Below are 13937 nucleotides of genomic sequence, written 5' to 3'. Positions count from 1 at the left end.
TAAGAGTACACTGTACACATACATGACAGCTTAATGATTTTTTATTTTTTGTGTGTTATTATTTATTGCATGTACTGCACACACCATGTTTTGTCACTGGAGTTACCTTACTTCTTTAGCAATATTAAAGGTGTTTATGAAATATTATTTTAATTTTTTTCAGCTATAAAGCTTAATTCTTAAGTGTAGCAGAATCAATGAATTTAAAATTATCCTCATGTCACATGTGAAAGGACTTATTTAATGTGAAAGGAAAAATACAGAGTAACACCAGTGACATCATATATCATCAATCACTGGTGTTACTGATATTCACTGGTGTTACCAATAAAGGAAGGTAACACCAGTTACACCAGTGACAATTTTCATGAAAACTGCATTTTACAAAATTGCTGCTGCAAAGTATCAAACCACATGTTGTCAATCATTGTATACTCAATAAATTAAGTAGTTTAATCCATTTTTATTCTAGTTTTTTGCAATTCCAAACGATAAAGGAGGTCATACCAGTGACTTAAACTAAAAGCTTCATATGAAATCCTGAGATAAATGAGAAGATTTATGATAACTGAAAAGAGACAGTGGACTAACCATGGGCTTCTCTTCATAGTTCTCCAGGAAAGTGAAAGAAGGAAGTCAAGTGATGTCATCAGTGTGATTTTTATTAAAAAATAAGAACTTTTTTTGTTAAACGGTAACACCAGTGACACAACTCCAGGGGACCACTACTTTCATTATATATTTTATAATATTTATTTAGCATTTTGTTTTTTAATGTAATTTAAATCATATTTGATAGTTATGGACACATTATTGGAAGAAAACACTTTTTTTGATCTCAAAATTAAGCATTTTCCCTCTGTACATGACTGTGGGGACGAGCACTTCTGTGGTGCTTGGAATTCTAATTAATTAATAAAAATCAAATATTGCTACATTGATGGCTCAAGAAGGTGTACTTGTTCAAATAACATGTTTCATTTTAAAATATAAAAAATTGTAACCCCAAAGTGTTTTTCCAAGTGTAATATTTCTGTAAAAGCTAGGGACAAAAAAAATTGACATTTCCGTAGAATGACCCATCTTATTTAAATCATCAAGAAAGTTGCAGAGCAAAAATGTGTAGCACAGTAAACATCTGGCCTCTGGCCATATATTTTTTTTTTATATGGGCAAAAACGGATTACACTTTGTGCTTCCCAATGTCATAGAAAACATTTTTTTGGCAAATGCTTTAAGAAAGCTTTAACATCCGAATAATCTTTCTGTTTCAACGGTTCACTTAACACTGGTGATTTTGCAGTGAAAGAAGGTTCTTTAGATACTTTTGAGGAACCAAAATGGTTCTTATATGGTATAATGGCTTTATTTCTAAGAGTGCAAGCCAGGACTCTGAAGTTGCAGAAAAGTAAAACATTTCAATGATAGTATTCTGTGAAATAGAACTGGTCAGCTACACGTTTCCTTTTGGTAATTTCCTCTTTGCAGATTAACACCCCTCGCCTATAATCTTAAAATCACTTCTGTGCAAGCTGAACACCTAACATTATTGTCAATCAAGCACCATTTACTGTATGTGTAAGTACTAGTTTTGATAAATGATTCCATAAAATGTTTACTAAGAACAGAAACAATTCTTCAGGATAACTAAGATAATATCACTTTTGTGTTATAAATTGTTTTTATCAACTAATATAATCAACTTGATTTATGCATGACTATTTCTTTATCTTGATTATTGATGAGTTGTTGTAATTTGTAATATACAGCTGAAATAAATTAAGCTAGTTAAACTTTTTTTTTAAGTTACAGTAACTCATCGCTATAGTCAAAATAAAATAAGGTTAATTTTAGTTAAAGGGATAGCTCCCTTTAAAATGAAAATTCTGTCATCATTTACTCATCCTCATGTTGTTGTAAACCTGTATGAATTTATTTTTTCTGATGAACACAAAAAAAGATATTTTGAGAAATGATGGTAAACACACAGCAGTAAGTGACCATTGACTTCCATAGTAGTAAAAAAATATTTTGGAAGTATTGTGATAAATGATGAAGAAAATATTTTGATAAATGATGGTAAGCACACAGTTGATGGTACCCATTAAATTCCATCCTATTTTTTTGTTGCTACTATGGAAGTCTATGGTCACTTACTGCTGTGTGTTTACCATCATTTTTCAAAATATCTTCTTTTGTGTTCATCAGAAAAAAGAAATTCATACAGGTTTAGAACAACATAAGGATTCTAAAAAAAAACTCAGTTACAAATAAAATTTCTGTGCATACAAAGAGAAAATGTACACTGTTTAATGTTAAAATGATAATTTTGCCCAAACAGTGAAATTGACTGGCATGGAGAAAAACTCGACTGAAAACAACTGCTCAGGCAAAAATCCTCTAATCAGTATTGCCGTAGCCGTGTGGATTTGTGTGATAGCATCTCTTTTCTTTCTGTACTTGTACTGGAGATACATATATCTCAAAACAAGGTATTATTTATTTTAATTTCCTTTATTGTTATTCTATAAATCAAGAATTTCAGATTAACCATGACATTTTAGAATAAGTTGCTTAGTTTCCATTAAACTCTGATTTTCAATTTGTCATCATTTTCCAGTGCCTATATTTTAAAGTGGGATCAATTTCAAATGCAAGAGATCAATGAAGATTCTGGAAAAGATTTGGATCATACAAGTATTAAAGGCAAGATGATAACTAGAGCATTGGTGAAATCTAATTGTAATAAATCAAGAAAAATATGTGTTCTAAAAATGCAGGACATTTGTAAATAATCGGTGACATTATTCTTTAATGTGCCTCAGAGTTCGAAGAAAATTACCAATCGCTTACACGACGTGTAAAAGATGAAGGTAAGCACATGATCTTTGATAAGAACCACAAATGAGTGCTCTACAAAGATAGCCTGTGCAGTATGTTTATCTGCATGCATTCTGATAACATCTATAGATAAACCGAAGGTCACTATCACAGACCTTCAGCGAGTGTTTCCTATCAAAACGTTTTGAATTCATTTGTGAATCGATGCTGTTTGTAACACAATTGATCATTTACTACCTCTCTTTGTCCCGTGTGTAAAGATGTTTATCAGGCACTTGACACTGAGGAATACACCAGACACACCGGAAACAGGGATTCTGTCAATACCCAAGATGAAGAACATGACGAACTGAATGGAATGATACAAGACACAGACATAGAGAGAGATTCAAGCAGTTTAATGTCCCAATACTGACCACCTAATTGTGGATGTCAGTCTGAATAATAATAATAATAATAACAATCAATAACAAACACAAATTATAATACAAAACCATTTACATTACATCCTAGATTTGTGCCGAAATACTGCAAATATAGAGAAAGAGATTTCTTATAAATAGGAAAAACACAAGATGCTACATAACAATTAACTCTTTGTCTATCTTCACAAAGCTTATGATCTTACATGCTGAAGACTCGTCCATTTCTATGCCTGCTTAGTCTATCCCCCACTGTTTTAGCATTAAGGAGACCTGAGATCTTTTGTGATATGATACATGTTGTTGTTTTTTATTAAGGGAAGGTTGCATATGTTAGATAGCATTATGTGACTTCTTTCAGTGGCATTCATGTGGGTGAGTAAGCGCCCGCCGGCATCTCAGATCAACATGCGCTGAGGTCAGGTGCTTTCAGCCGAATGCGAGTTAAAAGGGGTCAAGGTTTTCTTGCAGTGAAACATCAGATCCTTCTCACTACTATGATCTCTTTCTTTTAAAAAATATCAAAGTACATACTTGGCTAGGCTTGAAAGCTCTAAATCCCTCTACCTGTGTTCTCGGGTACCCAAGCTAAGCCTTGGTTTTTTTAAGCATGTGCAAAATCATGCAACAGTGGCACTAAATTGAGAACTCCACAAACCAGAAGGATTATAACAACAAGACATGCTTGTCTCTATATGAGGGCTCACGAATGTCTTTCTTTTGGATTTCTAAGCATACAATAGCATCACAATGTGAGAGACACTAGCAGGTTGGATCTCTGCAGATATAAAAGCATGATTTTCCACTGTTGGACTGTGTTTTTGAGGTCTATTTGTTGTGTTTAAACATTGCTCTGTTGGCAAATTGTTCAAAATGGAGTATACTTTATACTTTACCGATAAAGAATGAACTTTTCTACATCGTTGGATAAGAAGAACAGCAAAGATTATCTTTTACAAATGGTGTACTTCTACCATGTCGAGGCTAAACTGATCTATTTCACTTTTGCACATAATTCCTACCTTCCACATTTGAGTTTTATAAGAATTAGGTCACAGTTTTGTACATCAATCTTTGTTATAAAATAAAATCATACATTGCGAATGCAAGACTTCTTATTGCACAACATGCTCTTTAGGCTTAAAATGTTTCTTGATGCCGTTTTGGGATTCAGATGAGAGTTTACTCATCCATGCTATATCGTTCCTTTCAAAATGGATCAAATTAACATTTCACCAGCAGAACAGAAGAGCGCCTCTGTAAATGTTTGGAATGTGAGAGCACAGCACCTCAATGTTCTCATGTACACGCTGGTCTGCACACCAACATTCAGAAATGTCAATTATGTCATTTTATTAAGGCCAATTGGGTCATTTGAGGGAAAGCATGGATTCAAAATGAAATGCTGGAGAGTCTTTGTATTCCGTTATGTGTCTCCTGATAATCGCCCTTCCTCAAAACCTGTCAGGACCCACCCGGGTGATTCTCGCAAAATTACTTATGAGGTGTCATGAAACATTTTGATAAAAAAGTAAATGCTATCAAAATAAGAAGCATATGGTTACAAACATCTCTACATGTATTATTTTGCACATGATTTCAAATGACATCATGCAAACCAATTTTGTTGTTTTTTCCACATTTAAGGGGAAAATTATCATTACCGCAACGTGTCCATGACTGGATTTGGGTTCTTTGAAATGGAAATATTTATAATTAAAAAATCTAAAAAATAAAAAGCTATAGTTCATGTTATTCTATAAACATTTACAGTAAAGAAACATGTGGTATTTGGTGATCATTGGTAAATGTAGAGACAATAATAAGGAATATAAATGTGTCCAAGATCAATTCTCATATCCTCCGCAACAATTTTCAATCATTGTTTAAACCTTCGAGGAACTAATATTTTAAAAAAAATTGTTGGAAGGGACATAATTGACTGTGACACTCAAGATGGCTACCAGGTAAGCAGTTCTTATTTTTTCTCTCCAGATAAAAGTTGAAATTTTGTTTGTCATAGTACCTAGACAACTTTTTAGTTCTCATTACTGAAACATGAGTTTGTAAATGCATATATTTAAAGTAATATCATGTTGCGGTAATGATAATTTTTGATAATGATAATCTAAAAAATGTAAATAATTCTATAGGAAATATTTTTAAATCCTCTATAAATAATGGTTATAGTAAATTCAGACCCTAATCTTATATGTGCAAAAAAATTGGCTTCGATGGCTTTTAAAAAAAAATCTGATGCTGGACACCTTCTAAATCTGGATTTCGTGAGAATCACCCACCCGTCTCCCCCAAACTACTTTGTTGCTAGGGTGTATGTACAGCAGAATGTTTATTACGAAATGTCTCAAAAAATGCCATCATGCCCTTCTTGATGCTGGGAGAGGCCAATTTGGACGATGTGTGTCCTTGGTGCCTGGGTGGGAAGCTGGAGCCGTCAATGGAGTTGGCCCGTTTGACTTTGGACCCTGCCCTCCACATTTTGGACCTCACAGGAGGAGTCTGGGCAACCAAGCACTTCTGGTATTGAACCTGCAGGGGGCACCAGAGAATAACTGGGTAAAAGTTTGAGCTAAAAACATGTACCCACAGACTATATTTAGCACATTTTATTTATTTATTTATTTATTCTTAAAGCCATTCCAGCTTCTATGGCTATATTCATGGTGAGAACCGGTTTATCACTTGTTTGGGTAGGGGCAATTTGGGAACTCGAATCTACCTACATGTTTTTGGACTGTGGGAGGAAACCAAAAAAAAACCTTGAGCAAACCCAAGCTGACATAAGGAGAACAAGCAAACATGAGATGGGGTTTACCAACTAAACAAATGTTTATCATTTCCTTACCATGCACGCGGCCTGAACGGCTTCAGAGATGATCCCAGCATCGGGCTCACACCAGAACACGTGGCACTCAAAGCGCTGGGTTCCAGCATCCACTATGACTGCAAAAGTGTGTGTGTCGTGACCCACACCCAGGAACGTCAGGTAACGTACCTGACACTCCCAAAAGGGGTCATCTCCATCCTAAAGCAAATGAGGAGGTGATTGAATCAGTGAAATTCGAGGACTGTGATTATGTGCTCGATAGCAATCTATTTTTGTAGGGGTGAGCGGGGCACAAACTAGCACGGGGTTGATTGGGACACGGCTACTTTACATATTTATACAGGGCCGAGCAATCTGTGCATTTGGTCTTTTCTCTTACTTTCAGAAGATCTACTGTGAATTTGTGAAAGTTTTGATGTGTTTTGGTTAAGATATTGAACAAAGAGTGTTTTGGAGACATGAAAGTACATTTCTTCATCTTAAGTTTTTTTTTATTTCTGAGTTGGGTGTGTAAGTCATCAAATTCAACCTTATATTATTTAATCACTGTCTTGTTACCTAAAACATAACATCATTTTGAAACATGTCAACAACTCCTAGTAACTGCAGGGCTTTTACATCCAGTCGCACATGTGCAACCAGTAAATTTGACCTTTTTTTTGTGATGTCACACTGATTTTGAAAACAGCACATTGTACTTTCTGCATCTATCATCAACTTATTTATAAGTAATAAAGTGGAAATTAGTAGAAATGTGAATATTTGGTTAGGATGGTGATTTTTGGTGTGTGCCCCTAAATTTTCTGGTTGCGCCCCAAAAATTTTCAGTTGGGGCCACTGTGCTTCTAGTGAAAAACGTTAGTCTGGAGCCCTGAACTGATAGCTAGGATTGAAAACAGGAACCTCAGGTGTACAATGATAATGAAACGAAAATAATGTAAATACTATTCATCAAAGTGATAACTGTTAATACAATATCAGGGGAAATGACTCACAATTATAATTTTTTGTCTTAATTGTGAAGCCCTTTCAAAAAAATCTATTTATATGCATTGATGCTTAATACAAGGATGATTAGAAGGATCATGGATGGACGAATGTGTGGATTTCTTTAGTACCTTTAGTATGTAGACATAATTTTATTTAAATATTTGTGTTTAAACTCTCTGTTTATTACAATGAACCCCACCTATGGGGTAAGTTGTAACGTTTGCAGTCACTTTCGGTGTAATTGTATGATAACGATAGGTCCCACAAACAAACTTTAAGTGTTCATTTGTAGCAGAGATGTGTGTGTTGATTGTGTAAAAAAGATTCATCTTACTTAAATATTTTTTGAATGATAGAACCAAAGCCAAAAAGCGTTAGGTTGTGCCCCGCTCTCCCCTACCTATAGTATGTATATTATGCATTACTTATTTGCATAATGAACAATACACAGATAGACATACTAATTCATGGGTATTTCCCAGAATTTGGGCCTATTTATGTCCCCAGGGTGTAAAAACTAATCAAATCTAATACATTTGAGCACCATTAATTAGTATAAACAAAAACAAGCCTAGACTTTTTTATGGCTGCCCTTACTAATAATTTTATCACATTTTATTGGTGTTTTGTTTTGTGGTACAATATCTGTGTTTTGGTGTTGTCCTTCACCAGAGTTTTCACATGTCGTGCCATATCTCAAACAATATTTATCACAAATTAATTAAAAAAATATATATGCATATTAATTAAATGTTACTTAAACTAATAAACTACATGCACAGATTAAGCATATATATGCATTTTGTACTTTATTTTGCGTAATTTCTACCTGTCCCATGGTTTAGCTGTCATTACCAAAACGCTCTGCATAAAGGGACTTTCCCACAGTTTTTTCATCAAAAGTTTATTTGGTAGTCATGGTAATCTAATGACATAGTAGAGCACAAGGATGTCAAGCTGCAAGACTGATGCCTTGATGTCCAGAAAAGTAAGTAAATCTACTCTTTATTCGTTGTGTTGGGCATGTACACTTATTATGCGTCATTACCATATGTGTTGTATTTCTGTATTTTTGAAATATTTTTATCATATTAATAGTTAAAATGGTGTACATTACATGTAGAAAGCTAGCTACACTTGCTTAGTCATCATCTTAGATAGCAGGGCTAGTTTTTTGACAAAAATGTCATTACCAGCACAGTCATTACCAGCACAATGCATAATTTTGCCAATAAATTATGTATAAATAAGCATCCTATTATACATTTCTGACAATGCTGGACAGTCTAAATGATCACTAATAAAAGTTTTGATATATGGCATTCACTTAAATAAGCTTATATTCCAAGCCAGGTTAGACTGATGAATCAGAAATTTAGATACGTAAATGACAATAATTCATCTTGCAAGTGAAAATCTCATTAAGTTCAAGATGAATTAGATTCCATGTAAAACACCACAAAATGTTTTAAAAGCACTGATTTATCATTTAAGTTTTATTTTTTACATATATTCGATGATGTGATGGTAAAGACATATTTACTTGACATAGTAAGAAAATGGCAAAAAAATCATATATTCCCTTATCTTACGGTCTCAACCAAGTTCATAACGTCACTCCTGACTTAAGGACTGATAATTTGCTGTATAACAAGCAATTAGTCAAATTTGGAATTTTAATTTTTAAAATTGCAGCAACCCAATTTGGCCCTTAATCTGAGAAGTACCCACATACAGTACTTAACATATATAATAGACAAAATGTCTTATAGTCTCAGTAAAATATATATAGCGTTATAGTAGTTTACAATCTTTTAATGAATAAATGTGCAGTAATACCTTGTATTCTGTAAGGAATAATTGACGACAGGCCGTTGAATTATTTGAAAAAAATGTAAATCCCAAGGTGGGAATACAGCACGACGCGAGTGCCGTTAGACCAAAGGTGTGCATTATTTTTAAATAATTTAAAGGACCAGAGTCAATTATTCTGCTTATACAACGGTTACCACAAACCAAATTCCTCTGGTGGATATTTTAAGATAATTGACAGGTTAGGTGTGTGTTTTACGTAATATTTTATTTGCTCATTTTTTAACAAATGCAGACATTCCGTGAGGAAAACCCGTTTACTTTCATTTTGAAGATAGACAAGATGTTCAAATTGGTTACTGTGTGTTATTAGTTTTGAGCGGTAGTTATCTAAAAAGAACAAACCTTGGAATGTTGTGACTGGCCAATCAGAATCAAGCATTTTAAAGTGCCGTGTAATAAAGAATAATAATCAACACCCGTGGAACATTTTTCAACCAATCAGAATAAGGCATTCAAAAGGCCCATGGTATATTTAATACATTTCCTGTTTTCTGTTGTGTAAAGCTGCCTTGAAACAATGCAACATTGCATGAATTTGAAATAAATCAATTTGAATTGAATAAACGGTCTCAAAAGTTATTTTTACCTCGCCTCTCCATAATGACAAAATTGTATCAGAGACATGGATGACAATGGGCTCCCACTCATCTCTGTCTCTGGAGTGCATGATGCTCTCAATAGCACGGTTCAAAACTTCCATTCCTGTGGCCAAACACAAAACACATTGAACACAAACCCATACAAACATACAAAGTCTCTGTGTCTTGAATTAAATTACACAGTAGAGAAATGCAATTGGGGTGTTCTAAGACTTTAACTACACTACCAAAGTAATAAATGCAACCGAATTTAGATAATTTTTCTAGTTTTCAGATAGAACATCTAAGATCCTAAAACTGTTTAGTAAAGGTCCAAGTTGAATTAAAGTCTATCTAAGGATTAAGTATTTTTTTGGCATGGCAAATGTCTTACATTTAATCATTTAAATCACACTTGGAGAAGACCGGAATGTACTGTACTGTACAAGTATATTCATATTCGTGAGATTACATTCAGCTCATATCATTCACACGGTGTAAAAAGGTTTATTAGATACCCGAATGGTGGTGATCCCTCTTACCCATTGCTCTGGAGACAGGCAGGTTTCCAATGTACGCCACTTCAAACTTCTGCACCCTCTGCCTTACTGCTTCCAGGAAGTCCACTGGGAAAAACATACACAACAACCTCATTTAAACACAGTTTATTTGACGTTTAGGAACAGTGCTTTCACAGAAGGCCCACAGATGTTATACCTTGTCGGGGTAAGTCCTCCGGGGAGATGCTCTCCATGGTGAGAGAACGAGCTATAGAGGGCTTCAGCACTGCCTTCTCTGCCATGATCTGTAGACACATATCAATCACTATACAGTATAAAAGTCAGCTGTGATGCTACTACAACCGCTTCTGTGAAGATTTAAAGTCCTTGGCCCTGTCTCGGTTGATTAGGTCACAACCAGTGTTAGGCATGTTACTTTAAAAAAAGAAATAGTTATAGTTACTTTTCTATACTTTTTGTGCATATGCTTGTGTGTGAACAAACGAATAACTGCAGAAGCGCAGAACTATACGTCATGACAGTCTGAGGATAACAGCGCCAGCCTAACAGTATGAGGCCGAAAGTGGATGGAGTACCAGTGTGTGCCTGCATAACTTTATTATAGTATTATTTGGTATTCAATTTGGTATTTTTGTTTGTGGGTCAGTGACAAAAACGGTTTGGCAAGATGAAAAATTAAAATATCTTTTTAAAAAAACTTGTTTTAAAAGCACGCATCAGGTTTATTTCAATGCACGTGTATTTATGTAAATTTTATGCAACCATTTTTATGAATGTTAAGACTGAATGGACATTAAAATGTCAAATGGTGTAACCGCCAATTGTGCCAAATAATGAGAAATATAAAATATTTTATACACCTTGATGGCATGTAAGCATAATCATCAAAAAAAAAAAAAAGTATTAACCATGCAGATTTATTTTCACAGCCTTTTTTGGTCATATTTACAAAGGGTATGAATAATTTTAGCTTGACTGTATATATGTATATGTATGTATGTATGTATGTATGTATGTATGTATGTATATGTATATATATATATAATTTTTTAATTATTTATAAATGTAAATTTTAATGTGTTTTTGTAATATTTGTCCTGACATGTGCTGAAAACAGCTCTGTTTTCTAAATAATCTTTGACGTTTATTTAAATGATGTAAAAATGTATGTAAAAAAAACATTACACGAAACTAGATTTTATTCCATATTTTTTATGAAAATATTTATATTTTCATTAAAAAAATTCTAGTTACACCAATTGACACAGACCGGTTACACCACATTGACATTTTTGCAATTATCCCCCAAATATTCTTTCAAAATTAAATAAAACAAGAAATTTTAGACTTGGTCCTCAAAAAAAAGAATGTATGCAAGTAATCTGCAAATTACTGCAAAATATTAACCCTTTTACATTTGAATTGAACCATACGGACACAAAATAATTAATGTCACGTCATTGACTCTTTATTTTATTTATTTCCTTAGTTGGAATTTTGAATATTTAAAGCAGGTACAGTGTGTTATGCTATTTGCTATTTAAGAGGAAAAACACAAATACAAACACTTTATTAAAATTAATCTTTTTTTTGTTTTTTCACTCCACTATAGAATTGTTCTTTGAGAAGAAGGAAAGTTTTTCTTTGTGTAGTTGTGAAATGGAGTATTAAAAATGCTTTTTTATAAAATCAAATGTTTAAATGCATTATTATTATTAAAGATTTGTGTTCAATTTATATGTTAATTATTTATGACACAACAAAACAAATGGATAATAAATTATACATTTAACTTTTAAACATTTTACATTATTTTACACACACACGCACGCACGCATCTCAATGGCAAAAAGTGTCTCAATCACTCTGAAATCATATATATTTATATATAATATAATTGCATCTCATATATCATAAATACATATTTTCAATTAAATCTTTTTAGTAAATTGCTTAATAGTATCGTGGTTTTAAAATGTAAAACTGTCCAAAACACGAAATTAGCAGAATGCCCAATAAGGCAACACTTGCTCCGCCCACTTCCTGCCTCAGACTGTAATCTGGCGCTGTTATCCTCCTCAGAGTCAGACTGTCAGTGTCATGACTCATGACGCATGGTTCTGCGTTTATGCAGTTGGTTAGTTTTAAAACAAACACCCGGAGCACTCTGCCGCTAGTTGTCTAACGATGGAAATTAAGCCAATCATCATCAGTTATGTGTCCTAGCCCCAACGAACACACACACGGACGCACGCCCACACACACACGCACGCACACATGCACGCACGCACACACACACACACACACACACACACGCACGCACGTACGCACACGCACGCACGCGCACACACACACACACACACCAGAGAAAACATTGCAGGTTCTACTGTGTGGATGAGTGAGAGCCTACTTGGATAAAAATAATTTCCCTGAGATCAATTATACAGTAACACACAAGCAGTGCTGTTGCGTTGCTCTCATGATACTTTGATGTCATACGTGATCAATCTCAGCAGTGCCTCATACGGAGGTAGTTGTTGCTTTAATCAAGGCACAGTTGGCTTACATTACAATATAACAATTATGAAACTTAATTTAATTACATCATACGCACATGATTTCTGAGTCCTGTCGGATTGATTTCTATTGACAGTGAAGTGTCAACAAGCCATGCCATTGAGTGCATTTCGGTTTTCTTTTATCGGGGAAAGCCCATAAACCGATTGGCACAGGTTTTTGCTCATTACCCCGATTTCGCATTGCATGTAAACACCTTAACCAGCTTTTGCACAGTTTTGTTTATGTGCGCATGTCTCCCTGTGTGAAAGATAAACATCACAAGCGTAAGTGAGCGCAATGTGATGCATAAAAGTCTGTGCTCGACTCATGCAGTTGGCAGAAAAAGTGTGAAAATAAAAGCTCATGTTACATTTACAGGTTCTGCAGACACGAGAAGAGAAATATTTCCTGTCAGCTTTTTGAACGACTATGGGCTCTATCATACACTCGGCACAATGCAGCGCAATGTGCGACACAAGTGTCTTTTGCTAGTTTTAACTCGGCGCAATAATAATTTTCACGTTTAGCGCCACGTTGTTTAAATAGCAAATGCATTTGCGCCCAATTTTGTTGTCGCGTTGCTATTTTGAGGCAACTAAAATAGACTTCGCCATTGACCAACTAAAACCTGGCCTAAAGTCTAAATGCAATGGCGCAATATGATTTTTGTTTATTTAAAGAGCGCATTAGTAATAAGGGCCTATAAACGGGAGGACAACGCGGGTTTGCTTATCACAAACATGAATGCGCAGCAGCACAAAAACACTTTTAAATATGAAAAATTAAAGGATTAAAATGTAAAAGAATATTATTGAGTCGCTTGGATATAAATGAGGACCGATTATTAGACGTTAAAGAGCTGCTTCACCTGCAGCTTAGTAAGTAAATAAATGCCTTTCTTTAAACAAATGCAACTGTTTTTAAATGTTTTTTAAATTCTTTCCTACAGATTTATTGTATATGATGACTCCGTACCTGTGGATATGGTGAGATGAGAACCGTTTTAAGTAATGCTTTTTAAAAATCCAATTTTTTTAACATTATTCTTAAACTGGTGGTCTTCATCCTCCGCTTAGTTTTTCAGTTTACAAAGTCCGTCGTCTAAATAGGGATTAGACATAACGCCAACGCAACTGGCTTTTAAAGGGGATGAGAGATAAGACTCTCATTGGTTTATTGCACGTTACGCCCAAAACACACCCATTACTCATTAGGAGAATATGAACAACCATTTTCGACCGTGTGCTCGGCGTACAAACCATTTTTCCCATCGCTAAATTAGCAAAAGTGTCATTGGACACAC

General features: G+C 34.4%; 1 protein-coding gene and 1 long non-coding RNA gene across 3 annotated transcripts in view; one reads left to right on the top strand and one right to left on the bottom strand.

The window, feature by feature from the left end:
• Positions 1-2347: 2347 nt before the first annotated feature.
• On the top strand, positions 2348-3307 carry LOC141366061 (uncharacterized). Its single transcript, XR_012371015.1, has 3 exons — positions 2348-2492; positions 2621-2873; positions 3102-3307. It is a non-coding gene; the product is annotated as an uncharacterized lncRNA (long non-coding RNA).
• apbb3 (amyloid beta (A4) precursor protein-binding, family B, member 3) overlaps positions 3290-13937 on the bottom strand; it is a 59836-nt gene continuing 49188 nt past the window's right edge. For both annotated transcript variants that reach the window (XM_055180265.2, XM_055180263.2), the window contains exons 10-14: positions 10272-10359; positions 10097-10180; positions 9563-9678; positions 6130-6309; positions 3290-5813 (exon numbers count right to left, since the gene is read on the bottom strand). In XM_055180265.2, the coding sequence (XP_055036240.1) occupies positions 5589-5813; positions 6130-6309; positions 9563-9678; positions 10097-10180; positions 10272-10359 (693 nt within the window). In that variant the 3' untranslated portion in view covers positions 3290-5588. The remainder of the gene's footprint in view (positions 5814-6129; positions 6310-9562; positions 9679-10096; positions 10181-10271; positions 10360-13937) is intronic.

The sequence above is a fragment of the Misgurnus anguillicaudatus genome, chromosome 9 (assembly GCF_027580225.2).
Source record: "Misgurnus anguillicaudatus chromosome 9, ASM2758022v2, whole genome shotgun sequence".
NCBI classification, from domain to species: Eukaryota; Metazoa; Chordata; class Actinopteri; order Cypriniformes; family Cobitidae; genus Misgurnus; species Misgurnus anguillicaudatus.
The sequence above is the reverse complement of the archived record's forward strand: the minus strand, read 5'-3'. Positions and strand labels throughout refer to the sequence as shown.